This window comes from Dendrobium catenatum, unplaced genomic scaffold (assembly GCF_001605985.2).
Source record: "Dendrobium catenatum unplaced genomic scaffold, ASM160598v2 fragScaff_scaffold_1557, whole genome shotgun sequence".
NCBI lineage: Eukaryota > Viridiplantae > Streptophyta > Magnoliopsida > Asparagales > Orchidaceae > Dendrobium > Dendrobium catenatum.
The window spans coordinates 8895432-8909004 of record NW_021320019.1 but is presented as its reverse complement, the minus strand read 5'-3'; the positions used below and the strand labels follow the sequence as shown (position 1 = coordinate 8909004).

General features: G+C 35.8%; 1 protein-coding gene across 2 annotated transcripts in view; it reads left to right on the top strand.

Moving 5' to 3' along the window:
- The window catches only part of LOC110113558 (callose synthase 7), a 49146-nt gene that overhangs the window by 13304 nt on the left and 22269 nt on the right, over nucleotides 1–13573 (top strand). The window contains exons 2-17 of one of the 2 annotated variants that reach the window (XM_020846193.2): nucleotides 5450–5550; nucleotides 6243–6355; nucleotides 6467–6554; nucleotides 6651–6761; nucleotides 6868–7035; nucleotides 7200–7289; nucleotides 7394–7485; nucleotides 7588–7711; nucleotides 8469–8603; nucleotides 8742–8818; nucleotides 8906–8987; nucleotides 11107–11226; nucleotides 11579–11696; nucleotides 11813–12144; nucleotides 12218–12270; nucleotides 12345–12405. In XM_020846193.2, the coding sequence (XP_020701852.1) occupies nucleotides 5450–5550; nucleotides 6243–6355; nucleotides 6467–6554; nucleotides 6651–6761; nucleotides 6868–7035; nucleotides 7200–7289; nucleotides 7394–7485; nucleotides 7588–7711; nucleotides 8469–8603; nucleotides 8742–8818; nucleotides 8906–8987; nucleotides 11107–11226; nucleotides 11579–11696; nucleotides 11813–12144; nucleotides 12218–12270; nucleotides 12345–12405 (1865 nt within the window). Of the gene's footprint in view, nucleotides 1–5449; nucleotides 5551–6242; nucleotides 6356–6466; nucleotides 6555–6650; nucleotides 6762–6867; nucleotides 7036–7199; nucleotides 7290–7393; nucleotides 7486–7587; nucleotides 7712–8468; nucleotides 8604–8741; nucleotides 8819–8905; nucleotides 8988–11106; nucleotides 11227–11578; nucleotides 11697–11812; nucleotides 12145–12217; nucleotides 12271–12344; nucleotides 12406–13573 lie in introns of those variants that run through there. The other variant, XM_028700586.1, reaches the window with a different exon arrangement.

Sequence of the window (13573 nt, the reverse complement as noted above, 5' to 3'; positions counted from 1 at the left end):
TATTAATTATATTTAAATATAATTAATTAATTATATGTTAATTACATTAATTATAGTTAATTAATAATAATTATAGTCATTTATAATTAATTTAGTTTAATTATGAATGATTATTTTTTGTTATTAATTAATTAAATAATTATTGGTAATTAAATATAATTAGTCAAATTAATTATATATTAATTTTTTTAATCATGATTAAATAATAATGATTATAATTAGTTATAATTAAGTTTAATTATAATTAATCTCTTTTTAATTAATTTTCAAAAAAAAAATTTGTTCACTCTCTCTCCCCCTTGATCCACTTGCCAGCATCTACAACCCTGCGAAGGTACGGATTTTCTGAACTCAAATTTTCGCTTCCGTTGTATGCGACGGACCTGAAAACCGCCTTTACATGCCTTTATTGCGCGTGGTGGGATGGGACCCAGGTCCGACACCTACGACGAGGCGGGCAATCACCTAAACCCTACTTCGGCGTTCGTGGCGCATCGAAAAACCTCCTATACACGCCTTTATTACGCGTGGTGGGATGAGACTACGGTGCGACACCTACGGCGAGACGGGGTCACTTATAAGTACCCCCGAGCGGGGGGAAAGTAAATTGTGTCTTTTAAACAGAAACCGTCAAAGATCCCATACACGCCTTTATTGCGCGTGGTGGGAGGAACAAAAAATCGCTGCCGCGGTGTTCTCGTCCGAGGACACCTACCATACACGCCTTTATTGCGCGTGGTGGGAAAGACCCAGTTTTCTCATAGTTTTCCCCTAAACGGGGGAGACGCTGGGAGGGTGCCGAAATTTCGGGTGAAACGAGATCGTGCCTGGACTCATCTGAACTCAAAAAGACACTAAATGAACTCAATCTAAACTTGAATTTAAACTCAAAGACCACAGAGGACCTTTATTTGGGATTTGAACTAGAACAAGAACATGATTTGAACTCGAACTCTACAAGAACAACATAAGACTTGAGTTGGACTCAAACGGAACTGCACTTAAACTTGAACTTCAATTGAATTTGAACAAGGACTTGGACAAGTTGACAGCGGATGTGTAGGCTTGATTTGGACTCGAGCAAAATGAGAACTTTGACTTGAAATTGAACTCGCAAGAACTCGAAGAAGACTTGAATAATTGAGACTTAAGCTTGAGTCATAACTTGAAAAGAACGAGAATATAATGCAATAATACTCATACTTGTATGAACAACGGGCAACCAAGTTTTGATTCAATAAATTTGCATTCACATAGAGATGCAAATGCTAATAAATGGCTTAATGAATAAATGACTTATAATATCCACAATAACCTGCTTGTAGATGACTGTGAGAAACTTATAATGATCAACCATTCATATACAAGCATGAGTCGAGGACTTGTGGTGGACAAAATAATACACTTATGAGCAAGGATGTGACCCTATCATACATACAGTAGTTCATTTACAAGAAGCTATAGAGAGCTTATGAATATTTGTGGATGATCGTAGAGGACAATAAAGATTAATGAACCTACAACATTCGAGCCACTGCAAGAAAATATATTAAGCAATAGAGGAGCTTCATTGCATATAAAGAGTTATCCACGGATGATAGTAGTAGTGTGTGGTAATATACTCATGACTGAAGTATTGAAGGGCACACAAACAGATGTGGCATGCCACCTTCAAGCAGAACACAACACATCAATGAAATAAATAAGTCTATATGGTTCATAATGGGAATCTTCCATAAATGCAAAAACTACAAGTGGAAGGGATGACTCATGATGGTTATTAGGAATATGCCACGAATACATTGAAGTCCCTCAAACTCTCCCACAATCAGTCATGTAAGCAAATACAGTTCTCTCCCCACAAGTAGAAGGCTTCAATGATGTTGTCAAAGACCTATATATCATCTACACTAAATGCTACCTACGAGAAAATGTAGAGGAACAGTAGCAAATGCAAAAGCCTACGATCGGTTCTAGAAGACTTATATGTAAAGAGAGCTGACCACGAATAAAGGGACCATGTCTATAACAAATGCAACTCTCCATACGAACAAAAGCAGGAGATTCGTTAATGTACTACGATCCACCTGCAGAAAGCAACAAGTAGTACACGACAGTCTACCTGTATAAAGCGGCGAACAATTCAATTCAAAAGCTGCTACAGCACGCCACCGGATCCGCAACTTCTATGCAAGCGGATAGAAGGCGTCTACAAATACTTTCAAAATACCCCTGCACATGCACTGTAGCTTGTATACACATAGGTACACCAAAAGAGATAAAAATAATCATAAAACCTGCAAGGGCCCCGACGAGCGTGTTATTGGTACACACGTGACATCTTGCCGTCTAGGGATGCTGCACAAGTTATTAAAATTGAACCCGATCCTTTTAAGTAGATAAAATGAGTTGACAGGGTTCAAATATAAAATGCCCCCAAACACCCACATGGGCTCCGACGAACGTGTTATTAGTATACACGTGACGTCTAGGGATGCTGCGCGGGTTAACAAGTGAATTCTAGTTTGAACCCGATCTTCCTATACAGATCAATAGGAGTCGACAGGGTTCGAACCTTTAAGTAAATATAAGATTATGGTGACCTGTATATTTGTTTTTAATACATTCATATTAGGCCTTCAAGGCCTATAACAATATGAATTCACTAACAAAGACATAAAACCTACGAAATCCAATCATCTGTCGATAACTTGGCAGAGTTGACAAGATTCAATCCATAAAGAGAAATGACCCCAAATATCCCTATGATGGCCGTATTGAATGCAAATCTCAACCGAATGGGTCCATTCCAAACATTTCAATTGCCTTCCAAACTCCACAAAGTCCAAATACCCATAAAAATCCAAAACTCCACAAAAATTTCAAAAATATTTAAAAATGAAACTATCAATCCCAACACTTAAAGTAAAATTCCATCCACCCTCCGCAACAGTTTGTCGAGGTGGACAAATTAAAAATTACTTCAGCTCATAAAGAGCCAAATGCCTAGTCGACAATATCACTAGGATCCATTCTTAAACAATCTCCTGCCAGTAAAGACGTGGTACGCGTCCTCTAACCGGCGGTTTTGCTGCCAAATGGCACCGCTGGATAAACGGTGACCCGGGGCCCTCTAAACCGAGTGGTTTTGCCGCCAAATGGCACAACGAAATACCGGTTATGGCCAGAGCCAATACGCTCCTTATTGACATCAAATCCTTGAGATATGAATCAATAGGATATGATCGATAGGGCACAAAGCCCTCTGTTAGCTAAGGTGGATTTAAATTTGTCCCCTTAGACAAACATTCAACCCAGGTCTACAAGGTCCCCTTGGACGAAGCAACCCATGGCTGCCGACAAGGATCCTTATGTCAGGTTGGGTCGACTACCTCCTCTGACTATGTAGACCAGGGATCACGATGGCCCAGGACGACGGAACCATGGGATCTTGATCGGGTTTATCATCCATTCCCCCACCATCCGCTTTAAGTGCAAGATAGTGCAATTTATGTTTTAAATATCAATTCCATCAAAATATCAAAACTTTCCAAATCCCAAACCCATTGCTGCTACTATAAGCTAGATAACACGTGTATCTTTACGTATCTGATTGCCGACTAGCCTTAATCGAAAGTTCTCTTGTTATCGGGAGGGGTAATTAACTATAGGGGCTTGCGCCTATAGGAAACCAGAACTCAGATCATAAAGTCCTTACGAAATGAGGGAGAAATCTTTGGGTAATGTCTTATCTACAATCCATCTGCCTTCCAAAATTTACCCTGGAACTTATTCCGTTAAAACTCCCTCGCTCGAAAAGAAAAAGCAATCAATGCGCGGTGGGGAGGCCGAGGCCGAATTTTCGGAGCCCACAGAGGCGAGATTTCTTCCTTTGATACACAATTGCCGGCCTTTCTATTTGGGGCTTAGGCGGTTCAGGAGGAGGCGGTTCCGGAAGAACCGCCGTATCACTATCCTCTAAATGAAAAGCAACCTTTTCTACTCTTCATATGCATTGAGACTATATTTCATAGTTTTAAAAGCGTTTAGGTAGGTTAGCTAGTATCTCTTTCCAGGTAGAGCAATAAATTCATAAGTCGGGCTGACTATGCATTATGTGACTATGTAAGGTATAGTTTATAAGTCCCTTACACTCCGTTTGACTTAAGTTTGAAGCCTACCCCTCATTAGTCTTCATCTTAGTTCTAGAGTCCAAGATAGTTGTTGACTTCAATCACTTCATAAGCCCTCATCTTCCGAGCATTTCCTCGAACATATGTTGTTGGAATGTAAGCACCAATATTCTAAATTAAAATTGTCAACCTAAACAAAAATTTGATTTTAAAGTGTAAAATCTAATATAAGATAGTCCGAGCACCTCTGAGCTTTCTTAGAATCATGTGCTCCTATATTTTCCTCCTTTTAGCTCTCATTCCAAAAAAATGATTAAAGTTAATTCCTTCATTCTTGAAATTCCTAAAGAAAAAAATCTTTAAATAAGAATTTTATGAATTTTGAAATAAAAATATTAGTCAATATTTTGATGACTCTCAAAGAAAAGAAAACCACTGGTTTAATTAAAAGTTTTCTCAAGCAACACATACTTGAGATATAATTAACAATAGGGGCTTGCCCCTATGGGATATCTGTACCTCATAATAAAATAAATTTCATTCAACCAAATATTTAATGGGGGAAAGCTCTATTAAAATTAAAATTATAAATTTTGCTATTGAGTCCATAAGAAAATAGTATTTTTTTATCCTCGAGATGATATTATTTTATATGCCATGTTTGATCACAAAATATGCAATCTGTTGAGGATGACAAAATTTTTCCAACAGTGCTCCTTGAAATCAATGAAACATGGAGTCGGAGATAATAAAGTGAAGTAACATTTTTTACTTACCTTCTCCTATCTCCATGCCTCTGCTCTCTTATCCCTTGTTTTTTTTCCTTACATTCTTAAGCTTTGCGTTTGTAGAGTATCTACAAAATCGCTTCATATTAATAATTCTAATCCATATTCTGCTGCTTTCTAACATAATGAATTGTTGTGAAGTAATTGCTTAACCTAGGCTTGTTTTGTCCTAATATTTTTGAAATTGGTTTTGTTGTGTCCAGTTTTTGCCTCTGTCACATTTGTAATTCATCTGTGTATCTGTGCTTCATTGAAAAATTATTGTTTTCTTTGTGTTATCAGTTGACATATGCTTCTGGGGAAAAGGTGTGTCTATGTTCGTTGTATTCCCAATGTACTGGAAGTTCAAGCATTAGGCCCAAAATTTAAGATAGTTGTTTTCCATTTTGACTTAAGTCAGTGTATGTAAAAGTTATCAGTCAACTTGTTTGGGTCGATGTTCCATTCACATCATTAGATGTAATTGTTGGTAGGCTTTATTTTTCTCCAGAATTGCTGCTAACATGCTTTCCGCTGAGTTCTAATTAGGTCGATTTCATGCATTTGAGAAGGCTCACAAATTGGATCCCACTTCAAGTGGTCGTGGTGTACGTCAATTCAAGACCTATCTTCTACATAGGCTTGAAAAGGTATGCCTTTATCTCCATATATATATAAGTTGCCAAGAAGAAAACAACATAAAGTGCTGTCCTGCTTTGAACTTATGAAGAGGATTGGTTTTGCTGCTGTGATTGTATACATCATGTGAATTTAAGGTTGCATGGGTCATCCTAACATATGGTAAAGTAATGAAAAGAAAAAAAAAGTTTTGTTTAAAATTTTTAGAATGTAGTTTGCACTTTACAAAGCAAAAGTCAGGAAGTTCCTAAAGCTGATTTTTCATGCTTGAAAATTTTGGAGTTCATTATACCAGGCTTATTGATTTTTCATGCTTCATATTATTAATTCTAATCCATATTTTGGAGTTCATTATTCTAAAAATAAAGTTCTGTTCTTCATATTGAATTTGCTCGCTAAACCATCGAAAACAGGAAGAGCCTGGTCCATCAGGCTTATTGCAGCTATAGTTTTGTAGATTGTATATAACGTACAACCATCAATTGATCACAGCAACAGCAAGTCTTTGTACGAGCATAGTTTTACTGATTTTTTATTTTTTCAATGCATCTTCTGCATGCATCTTTCTTATAGATTCATGTATCCTAACAACCTCCAAGAGTGCATCTCTTCCATAGACTCATGCAACTCATGACCTCCTAGAATGTTTCACATAAATTTTTTTTTTTCAAGCCTGCAAATCTCTTTCTTTTCATGGTGGCAGGAGGAGGCAGAAACAAAACCACAACTTGCTAGAAGTGATCCAAGAGAAATCCAAAAGTTCTACCAGTGGTACTATGAGAATTATGTCAAAGAGGGACCCACAAGAAGAAAACCGTAAGGCTTTGGGATTGTTTGTCTTTTATAGTTAGAAGTTGCATGTCACTTTCTTTTTGTTTACTTATTTTCTTATTTCTTTGTATATGTTCTGATTGCGCATTTTGTTAGTGAGGAGATGGCCAAGCATTATCAGATTGCATCAGTATTATATGATGTCTTGAAACTTGTTGTACCCTCTGATAGAGTAGATGATGAGGTTCGCTTACCCTTTGTTTATAAGGCTCCGTGTTACAATCTTCCATCTTCTCTTGTGAGTTTAAAAGGTAGTTTATTAAGATTTAACTACTTACAGATTAATAGGTATGCTCGGGAAGTTGAGAGGAAAAAAGTTCATTTTACTCATTATAACATTCTTCCTCTTCATGCCTCTGGTGCTGCCTCCCCAATCATGCAACTTCCAGAGGTCAGTACAATTTTATCAATCTGGATATATGTTTGCTCCTTAAACTACATAGTTGCCAATTTTTATCAACTAAATGCGATGTCACCATTACCTTTGGATAATGTAGATAAGAGCAGCAGTCCATGCTCTGCAGAATGTGGATGGTCTTCCAATGCCTAGATTAAATTCATCAGAGAATGTGCCACTGAAAGTTGATGGATCTTTGATACCTGAGGATGGGAATAGATCTGTCAAAGATTTGCTTGATTGGCTTCTACTTGTCTTCGGGTTTCAGGTGTTAAGTGGTTCCTTTAGAACATTGCTTTTGCTTTTTTTCTTCTGCTATCAGAGTTTTTGACATTTATTTACTTTTAGATGACTTCTCTCATGTTTAGTGTTCACATAAATATTTCGAATAAGATTTTTGAAATCTCACAAATTTAAATTGTTGTTCTGAAGAAAGGGAATGTGGATAATCAAAGGGAGCACTTGATTTTGTTGCTTGCAAACATTGACATAAGAAATAAAAGCCATGAAGATTATTCTCTGGTGATATGTTTCTCACTGATAGTTCTATCTTTTTCAGTTATATTTGGTAGTTCATGTTAGCCATTATTGTGTTAATTTAGAGAATATTAACTTGGTATTCACAGTTGGATAGTGGTACAGTGAGGTATTTGTTGGAAAAAATATCTAAGAACTATCAGTCTTGGTGTGCTTATTTACATCTCGAGTCAAACTTAAAGTAAGTTCTGTGATCCCTCATTAATTAAGATTTTTGTCATCCGTAGAACACATTATAACATGGATGCGAAGACCATGAACATGATCTGTCCTGTAAATGCAGGTTCCCAGCTCATGCCGCAACACAACAGTTGGAGCTTCTTTATATTGGACTCTATCTATTGATATGGGGTGAATCCTCAAATATTCGCTTTATGCCTGAATGCATATGTTATATATTCCATAATGTGAGTAGTCTTTCCGAGCTAGGTTATTGCTTTAGATTTATTGTGGACCATAGTGTCATGTAATTGTGATTACTTTATGATGTTGATCTTAGCTTTACTTGATTTGCATTGACTTGAATCATTAGGTTGAGATTTCTGTTTTTATCTGAAAGTTTGCCGAGAGGTGAATCCTTTTGGATGCCGCGTCATAATCTCTGCCATTTGTAGTCTTGAAAAATGTTATAATGGAATATAAATGCCTGTTATTTCGCATTCAGGCTAGATATACATGGTGTCCTTCTTTGAATGCTTTGAGGAAGTAACATTTCCATACCTTGATGGGTGTGTGGCATGATGTCAGTTTCTATGGTTTACAAGTCATTCTGTAGGGAGCTTGTTTGATTCTACGTAGTCAAATAGTTTATCATCATTATTATTGTTCTATGTGCTTAATGAAGAATATTTGAGTTTTTTCTTCTGATTAATGCAACTTATAGTGGGTTTAATTTGATTCTTTTCTCTTAAATGATGCTTACTATTGGAATTGTTTGTTAAATTATGTGGAATAGATAATATTTCATTTTTACTTGATATTTGTAACTATCCAAACTCAGAATTAAAAAGCGTCAATGTGGTTGAGCAAAATGAATTTTCATATTTTATAATTACTGAGTTACGTCCACTGGATTCTATTAGGTTTGCTGCTTGGTAGCTTTACCTATTTCTACGTTAAGCACTTGCTATTTTAGTTTTCATCGTGTATTTGAATCTTCACAAGATGGCAAATGAGCTGCGAGCAATCTTATTTGGCAATGTTCATTCGGCTAGTGGGGGGTATTTTAAACCTGCATATCAAGGGGAAGAATCATTTTTGAAGGAGGTTGTAACTCCCATCTATTTGGTCATGCGCAAGGTACTGCAATGTTTCTAAATCTCTTATCTTATTTTTCTATTTAAGAAATTTCGATGCAGACGTCAAGAAAATGTTATTGAGTGTTTAAGGTTTCCAAAATGTTTGCATTTTTCTTTTCCCCGTCTTTCTGAATAATAGGAAGCTCTAAGAAATAAAGGGGGTACAAGTAGCCATTCCAAATGGAGAAACTATGATGATTTAAATGAATATTTTTGGTCAGTATCATTTGTATTATTTAACTGTTTTTTTCTACTTACGTTTTATTGAAATTACTGCTTAACAGAGCACATACTTTTCTGTAGGTCAAAAGAATGTTTTAAAATAGGTTGGCCTCTGAATCATAATGCAGATTTTTTTGTAGAAGAGACACATCGCAAAACTGAGGTAAGGGATTTTTTCTCAGTCAATATATGTTGAGTTGCTCTTATATTTTACTAGAGTAAATTGCATCAATAAAAAAAAAAACAGACATGAAGAATAAGTCTTAACCTTAGAAAGATATTTAACTAGATTAGAAATGCCACAAACCTGAAAAAAAAAAATGCCACAAACCTGGAAGCAAATTTTAATACTGCTGAAGAATGATATACAATGCTGGCATCATTTTTTTATTCAATGCATGATCATGACAATGGTGCCAGATGAATAATTGATTCCAAACGTTACTAAACAGAATTATTACATGGTAACTTTGTGTTCTGTCAACTAAGTTCGGTATGCCTTCTAACAGAGATTCAGCTGTTGGAAAAAGAAAATATCATTGTTTTCTTTTTGATTTAATAATTGGGAATATACTCCATTATTTGCATGTTAAGTTTCTAAATACATGTAAATATTTTTTAAAGAAAAAGTGTATTTTGTGGATGATCTATGGCTCTGAAAATTTGTACCCCAGCTCTGTTGGGAGAAATTTGAGTATTTTGGGTCAACTTTTCAGAACAGAAGATTTTATGATTTGGTGCTAGAGTTCCCATTGGTGCAAGCCCCTATTATTATTTACTCTTGATGATGATATCAAACTTTCAATTAAGATTATTCATTAGATTGATTCTAAGTTCTTACTTTATATTAGCAACAAATTTATTTTTAAAGTTGAAGGAAAATTACTACCATCACCTTAAAGTGGATTGTGGGGGGATGATGATGAACCTAATCAAGATCCCATGTTTTATTATTCTGGTTTGTCATGACCCTTAATATACTAGTCAGATGAGATAGTCGACCAAATATGACGAAAAGATTTTTGTCCCAGTCATTAGTTGTGTTGTCCTAGGGGACCTTGCAGACCTAGGTGGATGTTTATTTAAGAGTACAAATTGAATTCGACCTTAATAGCTAACAAAAGATTTTGTGCCTTATCAAATGTGCCCTATGATTCGCCACTAAGGGAATTTGGAGCCATTGAGAAATATTTGGGCTATGACCGTGACCATAATTTGATGTTGTCATTTTATTACAAAACCCAAGAGGGTTCTGATTATAATCGTTATTTAGTAATCCCATCTAGCTCCAAAACCACCCGGTTTAATAACACATGCCATATCCTTACTTGTGCGAAATCATTTGAGAGCGATTGTAAAGATATGCTCGACTAGATATTATCCCATTTTGACTTGAGAATATTCTTAAACTTACCACCCTTGCCAAGTTATTGTAGAGGGTGGATGGGTTATTACTTTTATCTTTGTGGCAATAGATTTCAGTTGAATATTTGAATTTTGTGAATTCTCCTAATTTTGTATTTTTTTTGCTTGAATTTAGTTCCTCGACTTTACAAAATTGATATTAATATGGTCGCTCATGTTGTAATTTTGATATAAAATTGATCCCAATTTAGTTCCTCGACTATAGAAAATTAATCCCATAGGAACTATTTTGAATCAATTTGTATAGTCAAGAGACTAAATTGGAGCAACATGATACTTTGAGACTAAATTGATCATTTAAGAATAGTTAGGGGACTATTATGAAGTTTACCCCCATTTATATATATTCATACACACACACACAAATATATATATATATATATATATATGATCCTTGTGAATAAACACATGCTTGCATTTTAATAAAGTTTGAAAATTTTAATGCTAACTTGCTTCAATGTATCTTCTTATTCAATGAGTTCCCATTTCCTGAACATCTCCTTAGTACTCTTTACAAGTCATTTTCCAGGATGTGCAGGGTGCTGCCACTGTTTGGAATAAGCTGTTTGTTGAATCCCATGTGTAGGGTGATTAAATGGGCTGGGCAGCCGTTGATCCTATCCTTCTAAAAATCCTACAGGACCAAAATAATGGACAATTGCCTCAAAGGATGGCCCTAACGTGTTTTGTGCTAGTCCGAGCCCTTTTAAGATAAAAAAAACTATTTAAAAAGCCGGACCCCTGCTGATGATTGCATTTCATTGACTCGCATCCTTATATGCTTTTTGCATTGAATATTCATGTAAAATGGATCAATGTAATTATTTTGATCCTGTCACATATCCATATAACTGCAGCACGTTGACCAAGTTGCTGGGAGAAGAAAGGCTAAAATAAATTTTGTGGAAGTTCGCACATTTTGGCATCTATTTAGAAGTTTTGATCGTATGTGGACATTCTTCATATTGGCGTTTCAGGTACTAAGTTTAGTTCATGATTAAGGAATTGTTTTGGGCAATTGCAGTTGTCTACTTGTCTCTAATATTTTCTTTAAATTGTTGTGAATGTTATAGATTTTCTTTTCTAAAAAAGTTTGACAACAATATTTTTTTTTTCGGGTATCAAAATATAATAGGTCTAGTTGTAAAAAGCTAATTCTTATCTGAAATTTTTTTGAAAAGAAATAAAAAATAGCCAAATAGAATTGTTTTAGCTTTCTAGAAGGCAAAGCTACGAAAAAGCTGCTCCAAATGGACAACTAGTCCCAATCATTTTCTTTTAAGGTGCTTATTGTCAGATATATGAATTGTCTTTTAAATATTATTGCAGGCCATGCTGATCATTGCTTGGAGCCCTTCAGGCTCTGTTACTGCTTTCTTTGACCCGGATGTGTTTAAAAGTGTATTAAGTATTTTTCTTACTGCAGCATTACTCAATTTCCTCCAAGGTAATGCTATTCTCATTTAATAAGCGTGCTTGATATTAAATATTTTTATCAGCTAAATTGTAAGTATAGCGTTCATTTGAAATGATCTGTTTGAACTTTGATCATGATCCTTACAGCTGCCTTGGATATTGTTCTTAGTTGGAAGGCTTGGGGATGCATGCAATACACACAAATAGTTCGGTACCTCCTGAAATTTGTAATAGCAACTGCATGGGTTATAATTCTTCCAATAAGCTACTCTAGTTCTGTACAGAACCCCACAGGACTGATAAAATTTTTTAGTAATTGGGCCAGCAATTGGCAAGGACAGCCGCTTTTTAACTTTGCTGTTGTTATTTATATGATACCGAACATTTTGGCTGCCTTGCTATTTATGGTTCCACCTCTTCGGAGAGTCATGGAGCGTTCTAATTGGCGTGTAATCACTTTTCTTTTGTGGTGGGCTCAGGCAAGTATCTTTCGTCTTGAGTTGCTAGTGTTTTTTTGGAGTTACTTCTTACATATTTCTACGCGTGCAACAGCCCAAGCTATATGTAGGAAGAGGCATGCATGAGGACTTGTTCACACTTCTCAAGTAAAATATGTTTTCATCTTATCTCACATTTCATTTTTATATAATTGCAAGTAACGTCTATTGGGTCTTCACAGGTACACTCTCTTTTGGATTCTACTGCTCATAAGCAAGCTTGCCTTCAGTTACTATGTTGAGGTGATTTTAAGTTTTGAACGCGCTTGAACCAAAGAACGCATAGTTGCTAAATTTCTATTAACTAAAATTTGCTATCATTATTCACGAATGACTTTTATAAAGTTGCTTAGCATTCTTGATAAAGCTTATTTTCATTATTTTCTCAATTTTTGCTGCAACAACTTGAACTGCCAGCTTTTGAAGCTTTTAGGACAAACCGTTAAACTAAACAACTGAGCATTCTTTTAGTGAGTGCCCATGCTCTGTCAACAACACGCACAAGCCAATGCTTGAATTTGAGCTTTACCTTTGCTTTGGCTAGACTTGCTAAGCTCAAGGGATTTGGATTAAGAAAAGGTGTAATCCAACTTTGGGCTGTTTCAATTAGATAGTGGCCAAAAAAATAAAGCTGCAGGGTTTCAAAGAGTTAGCGGACCAGGGTTTCAAAGAGTTAGAGGACCACGGCCCATTGTTGATCCTAAAGCGCAACCATCTTGGTAGAGGAACTAAAGGAGGATGGTTGAAGGGTTAAGAAGGTGGAGAAAAAGGAAGTGAATGCCAGGAAAAGTAGGAAGACTATGGGTTAAGGAGGATACAAAAGAAGTAAAGAAGGCAAGGTTTATGAGAGGAGGAAGATGGGGAAGTAGTATGAAGAAGATAAGTTGAAAGGAGTTCAAGGGTAAGAGGGATGTGGCACATGGAAAAATTGATTCAGATATAGTAGATGGGTTTGGTTATAAGGCTAGGGTTGATTATATATTTAAATTCAATAAACTTTATCATACATATAGTTTAGGAAGTTCATTATGTTGTAGAGCCAAGTCGTAGTTAACAAGTTCAAGATAGTTTGTCTCAAGCCTACTCGACAACTTGTGCTTGCTAATTAGCTCATTGAGCTTGATCTGTTACATAAGTGCATATGCATTCTTGCAATTTATTGAATGTCAATTTTTTATTTAAAAGTTTCATTAGTCATTTGACAAATACTGTCGTTACCATGTCTCAAGTCCTGGATGAGAAAATAGAGGGGTGTGTTAGGTTGTGGACAGTCTGCGTATAACTTGTTGAATAATCATGACATGAATTCTTTAATATATTGTATTAATGCTATGGCATTTCCTAGAAACGACGCGCTGTATGACCTGAATATAATAACAAGTGTAGAAGAGCCGGTAAACCAGCGCTTAGG